Here is a 6,498-nt window from a genome sequence, read left to right on the forward strand (position 1 = left end):
TGGTGCTGTGTATGTGTGTATTATATTATTATGTCTCTAGTGTATACTGGCAGCGCTACTATGTGTGTTGCGTGCAAGCCTTTGATAGTGAAAACTCTCTTTCACTTAATGGTACGATTTTTACTGCTCATATCCCCTATACCCCAACTATCTATCTAATTTAACCTAACTTCTTTCTTTTTATCTTCATATTCTCTTTTCAATTCATTTCCCACTAAATTATTATAATACATTTTTCTTTTTGAAAAAAGTATTGGTATTTCACTTTCATCTTTCGACTCTTGTTCATCCTATATCTTTCAAGTCATTTAATAGAGTCGGACTAGAGTTCATTCTCTTAGTTGTGATTTCACTGGATAATAGAGAGGGAGACTGGAAATCTCGTTATATTTTTCTACTTATTATTATGGTGAGTTAATAATTATAATTTGTGGATGAGGATAGGAGTACAATTCCCTTCTCTTACTAAATTATAATCTTTTTTTTACTACTTTATCTTACTAAATTTTAGTTATCTTTTTAGAATATTATATCATAGTAACATATTTTAACCGCTAAACTAGGTTTATGTTGACATTATTTCTAGTAATGTTCTTTTATCTTTACTGAATTTGATATAAAATCACGTATATGCATATTTTATATTATTAAACATAATTGAGTGCATATTAGGCTGTTTTGCCTATTTTTATACATCTACCAAATTATCTAATCTTACCGTATAATAAATTTACTTTATCGCTCTTTTGAAATATTTTAATTTTATTTGTGTGTAATGAGATTGTGATATATAAAGATGAGTCAAAAGTCAAACATTTTAATCTGTATTCATAAAGTTAAAAAGCTTTGAAAAGTTTTGACTGTTTGAGAGTTGTTTCACTATTAAATAAGAAGAACAAAGAGTCATCAAAATGGTTAATTAAGTTCATAAGTATGAAATTTTGAAACGGCCTTGAGAAATGGGTTAGTCTTTATCTTCTTCATTTTTTTCCTAAAAAAGGTAACTATTATATATGTGAAAAGTTAATTAAAAAGATAAAAGAGTCACAATAAATATTAATCCCTCGAGTCAATCCAAAAACTCCACCTTATTTCTCCAATATAACTATAGCTTGCAATTACTATCCCCCCATCACCATTTTCCAATCAAAATTAAACCTTTTTTCGTATTCCTTTTGACTTTGAAAGGAAGAAAAAAAGGGGAAAAAAAAAAAAGAAAAAAAACCCTTTTGGTCTCTACTTCTTCTCACCCTCTATTTATGTTTTGCAACAACCTTTTGTATTAGAATAATCCCAAACACTTATTTTCTCTTCCCTCCTATTTAATATCCTCCTATTGTAAACCCTAGAAAAAAACCCCAACTTAATCTTCTTCTTTTCACTCTCTCTCTTTCTCCATTAAAAAAATAAGGGGGGAAAAAAGAACTTCACTTGTGTAAAGCAAAGCTTTGGCATTAAGAGGGGTTCTTCTCTGTCACCCTCTGAGAAAGAATTTCTAATTTAGCCCCCAACATCCAATTCCCTTTTCATCTTTCTATTTTGCTTTTCATCTCTTACCATGAACTTTTTCTTCTACTTTTTGATCTTTGATCCCTACTAGTAGTGAGTTCATCAAAAAGTGTTTTTACTTTTTAACAAGTCATCAAAAGAAAGTTCAAAAGTACTCTTCTTTTTTAAATTATTAGTAATAATCCCCTTTTGGTTTAAGTTTTTAAATTCAAACACAGGGGATTCCTGTTGTGGGGTTTTGAAAAAAATTATAAAAATTATATCTTTGATCTCTGATCTCAAATTAAAGATGGGACTAGTTTTTTTTATTGTGTAATATTAAAAAAAGGTAAAAATGTTTGTTTTTTTTATTGTGTAATATTAAAAAAAAGGTAAAAATGTTTTTTTTGAGTAGGCCTATAAAGTTGAGATTTTTGGGTGTAGGTTGAAGAGGGTATTGAGAGTGAGAGTCAAATATCATCATATCATAGGCAAACAAAAAGGCATTTCATGGCTTCATCAAACAGACATTGGCCTAGCATGTTCAAGTCCAAACCTTGCAATTCTCACCACCAATGGCAACATGATATCAATACTAATCTTTCTTCTTCCACTGCCACTACCTGCCTCAGATCTGCCCCTTACACTACAGGTTCTTCTTCTTCCTTCAATTTTTTCTTTTTTCTTTTTGGAGTTTTATATTTTGATATGATCAACTTTTTTTTCTTTTTTAAATAGTTGGTGGGTGTGAAGAGAGAAGTCCAGAGCCAAAACCAAGATGGAATCCAAAACCTGAACAAATTAGGATTCTTGAAGCAATTTTCAATTCTGGGATGGTGAATCCACCTAGAGATGAAATTAGAAAAATTAGAGCTCAATTGCAAGAATATGGACAAGTTGGTGATGCCAATGTTTTTTATTGGTTCCAAAACAGAAAATCCAGAAGCAAAAACAAACTCCGCCATATCCAAAACTCTAAATCCAATCATAATTCCCAAACCGCCACAGCCACAACCACCGCCATCGTCTCCATCGCCGCGACCACCACCACCACTTGTTCTTCCTCTTCTTCCTCTGACAAATCTTCTCCCAAAAAACCTCCCATTAGGACTCCCACCTCCAACAATTCGGTGACTCAGAACTACCTTCAACAACCCACCAACGACGTCTTGCCTGAACCCTTTTTCTTCCCGGTGTCGCAGACCGGGAGTGGCGGTGGCAGCGGAAGCTGTAATTTGAGTCAAGGGTTTTGCTTCTCAGAGCTGTGCAGTGTAGTTCAGCAAGTTCCTGAACATGGAGTTGGGCCTTGCACAAGCCTGTTGTTGAGTGAAATTATGAGCCCACAAACTGAGGACTTAAAGAAAGATTTGGATCAAGACAAGATTAATATGGTGAAGTTAGAGCCCCAGTTTATGAATTTTCATCCTTGTTTGACTTCCTCTACTACTGATCACACTCTTCCTCAAACCACTATTTCCACCCCTCTCACCACTCTTCCATCTCCTACCAATGCAATTCCTCAAGGTAAAAAATTAAACTAACCACATATTTATCTTAGATTTGATGTTTATGTTTTAACCAGTTAAAGTTATATGTGATTCAATTAAGGATGTTTTGGCTTGTGGGTTGATGTATTTTTTGCTTCCTTGTTCAAAAGGAAGGATTTTGAGTAATGGGTCGAAGAGAATTGGAGGAAAGGGTGTTGAAATTTATTTTATTTTAAAAAAAAAAAGGTTAAAAAAGATGTTAATTTTGAGAGATGTATATGAATTGAAGAAAAAGGGTTTTGAGGGGCCGAGTTTTAGGTTATGATGAATTATGTAGCGTTAGATGGACGTGTGCATGGGTTTTTGAGGCCCCCTTGACCTAGAAAGAAAATAAAGAATTTATATATATAAGAAGAGAAGGAATAATGATCGTGTGTTTGCAGGTGTAGGTGAAGTTTGTGGAGTAGGTCAAAGCTGTGTAGGGAAATCAACGGTGTTCATCAATGGTGTGGCGTTCGAGGTGGCTTCTGGACCGTTCAATGTACGAGAGGCTTTTGGTAATGAAGCCGTTTTGATTCACTCAAATGGTCAGCCTGTTCTCACCAATGACTGGGGTCTCACTCTCCATTCACTCCAACATGGTTCTTACTATTATCTGGTTAGCCCCTTTTCATTTCCTTCTAATCCATCTTAATTCAAAGTAAAAAAAAGGTTCAATTTTTTATTAAAAATGCGGAGGATTACATATTTTTTAACAAAGAACTAGAGGTTGAGAGATCAATAGATGGACACATCCACATCGCCTCTCATCACGTCATAGTTTTAAAAGCGTTAAAATATTAGTGACATCAAAACATGTCAGTTTAGAGCAATAGTAGTGATATCATTAGCATGAAAATCAATAATTAGATTTAATTGACTTCACTAAACTTGTAGAACATGATATTTTGAACATGCCTATTTTTTTTTCTTTGCATAATATAAAGTTTTGTTATTATGATTATTTTGTTTTTAAACCTTCCATATGCAGATATAGAAGAGTGGAATGTGGAGGGAACTACTAGGGAATAATGAAGCTGCATGTGTTTCCTGTGCCTCTGATCTATCTCTATCTTTGAGTAGCTAGGGTTCAGATTTTACTGTTTGTGACAAAGCTCAATGTATGAGAGGACAGAATTGATGAACAAGATAAATCCTTGAGGCAATGTAATTTGTATCTTTTTTTTTTTTTTTCAATGGACTTTTTATTTCCAAATTTTGATTATGTGTACGTGGTGATTTTTTTAAGATTCTTTCTTTAACTTTTGCGGTGACCTGACTTGAGTATAAAAAAACTAGTTAAGTCGTATGATCTCAATCAGAAATTTGTATAAAAACAATTGCAAACTTGGAGGTTGATTGAGCTTGTATTGTCGAAGTATTGATTAAAGGTAAGAAATGTCTTATTTATTGAATAATGCAATGAGACTAGATTTTCTAAGATTTTTTAGAATAGATGATATTATTATACAACAATAAGGGGATCCCACAGTCTGCGAGATCAAGACATGCAACAAAGCACAAGACAGGGCAACAAATCGAACAAGATAAAACTAGAATATAACCAAACATAAACGCAAAAAACCCCAAACCGCCTAGGGACAACAATAAAAACAGAGAGGACAATGAGTTCAAAAAGAAAAAACATACTAGATAAGACCAAGAAGATCAACCCGCCAGGAAGGAGCTCGAGCACAAATTGAAATGGTGTGAAAAGTAATTAATAGTTAATTAAGAGTGAATTTGACCATAGTTAAACGCTAGAATAATGTTTAAGAGTGACGTTTGAGTTTGCAGTTAATGAGGAGAGGAAGATTCACAGCCAAATTAGATGATATCATTTGTCTTAAACTCTGCCAGTTTTTTAGGATTTCTTTTGCTTTTTTTGGTTTTACAGTTTCTTTTTTTCAAATAAAACCCTAATTTCAGTTCAAGTTGCCAACTTTGTTCCCAGTCAAAAAAAAGATTTTTGCCTTTGAAAGCTTTCAGTTTTTTTTACCTTTTCACCAGTATCTTGTGCTAGCAACTGCTCTACTTAATTATTTCCCCTTTTTCCTAATCAAATTCATTGACTTTTATTGTTTTCAAATTCCTGGTTTTAAATTGATTGGAAATTTCCCTATTACCCTTTCATTAATTATGAGACTGTCATTTGGTGATCATTACAAAATGAGAATATAGTTAGTGAATATGGACTTTAATTACTTCTTTAACTGATTTTAGTCCGTTCAATTAAAGGGTTGAGTTTATACCTTTGGCTGTTTTATGTTAATTTAAATTTTTTTTTTTAATAGGATTGAGAGATTGAAACTTCAAAAAGAAGAGCGATATCAATTATTGTCAAACTAAACTCACTTTAATATTTAGAGTCGTTGGAGTGTAGAAGGTAGAGTAATCCTTTTTTAATAGGCCAGCTTCTTGCATAAATGCGTTTCACATAGAAAGAGAGGGATAGGGAAACTCAACTTTGACTATACTTTCTCAAATAAACCAATAAAATTTGAATTACAAATATTTTAAAAGCAAGAATTGATAACTTCAGTCTAAATTTCGACAATCTTTAAATTTAAGATAAAGTTTATTTCGTACCCCTTGACTTTATAACAGAATACATTTTTATTTTTTTGTCAAGTCAATTTCAAAAATTGAATTTAAACGAGTGTGAGATTTTTATTCATTTATTTTTTTAGTGCAATGGAGATTGGAGATATTCAACTGCGGACTTCGTAATTGCTAATGTATTCAAATATCATCTGAGTTATGATCTATGCTCTCTTTACCAGTGGGACAATTGAGACTCCTTAAAACTAAAAAGAACAATAATAAAAAGCCAAAGTTTATTGGCATAGTCTCTTTCAACAAATATATATTGAAAGAGACTGTAACAAATCAATTTCATTTGTTGTTTTGTTTGTCAAAGCTTGCCTCTAGCTTGCTTTACAAACTTCTATGTACTTATTTTTCACAGTAATGAGATTTATTTTTGGTCGTAAGATATGATGAGAGTATTATAAATGTATCAATTTAGTTGAGATTTTTAGGTACACTTGATCCTGATCTTAATTCTGGTTGTTTTTGTCCATTAATTTTTTAAAAATATATGTATCATTGGAAAAAGAAAAAATCAGGATAGTATAGTTAAGTTTTCCCTTCAATATATATCATAAACACATAGCACTATGTAACATTCTTTTTATTTCAATAATTTGCAGGAATCAAACCATCAACTTTTAAAATCATAATTGGTGTATTTATTTACTGAATAATCCTTGAATTGATAACTTACCTTGTTAATCCGTATGGCCGGAGTTCTTATTTCAGCCATAGAATGTATACTTTTTGTAATCAAAAGTCATTCAAACTCAAAATTTTGTGGTTACATTTACACCTTCATTTTGTTGATTCTTACCCCTACTACCGCAAGAATCATACTAATAATACTTTTTCAATTATATGTTATCATCTTCATCTCTTTCATGAATTG

The 6,498-nt window shown here is 32.1% G+C and overlaps 1 protein-coding gene across 2 annotated transcripts; it reads left to right on the forward strand.

Annotated features, from left to right (window-relative positions):
• Positions 1 to 1,941: 1,941 nt before the first annotated feature.
• Positions 1,942 to 4,227, forward strand: LOC120074379 (WUSCHEL-related homeobox 9-like). 2 transcript variants are annotated; one of them, XM_039027481.1, is made up of 4 exons: positions 1,942 to 2,140; positions 2,227 to 3,012; positions 3,419 to 3,633; positions 4,006 to 4,227. In XM_039027481.1, exons 1-4 carry the CDS (start codon positions 1,999 to 2,001, stop codon positions 4,009 to 4,011), a joined length of 1,149 nt encoding a protein of 382 aa, XP_038883409.1. In that variant the 5' UTR covers positions 1,942 to 1,998; the 3' UTR covers positions 4,012 to 4,227. The 2 variants fall into 2 exon arrangements, with proteins under 2 accessions (XP_038883409.1, XP_038883408.1); XM_039027480.1 differs by lacking the exon at positions 4,006 to 4,227 and having other exon boundaries at positions 3,419 to 3,839.
• Positions 4,228 to 6,498: the final 2,271 nt, after the last annotated feature.

This window comes from Benincasa hispida, chromosome 3 (genome assembly GCF_009727055.1).
Source record: "Benincasa hispida cultivar B227 chromosome 3, ASM972705v1, whole genome shotgun sequence".
NCBI lineage: Eukaryota > Viridiplantae > Streptophyta > Magnoliopsida > Cucurbitales > Cucurbitaceae > Benincasa > Benincasa hispida.

Bases quoted from the DNA above. Each gene is read 5' to 3' on its own strand.
- LOC120074379 (XM_039027480.1), top strand. From the start codon at position 1,999: ATGGCTTCATCAAACAGACATTGGCCTAGCATGTTCAAGTCCAAACCT. The intron at 2,141-2,226 runs GTTCTTCTTCTT...TTTTTTAAATAG, and splicing joins ATCTGCCCCTTACACTACAG to TTGGTGGGTGTGAAGAGAGA. The intron at 3,013-3,418 runs GTAAAAAATTAA...GTGTGTTTGCAG, and splicing joins TACCAATGCAATTCCTCAAG to GTGTAGGTGAAGTTTGTGGA.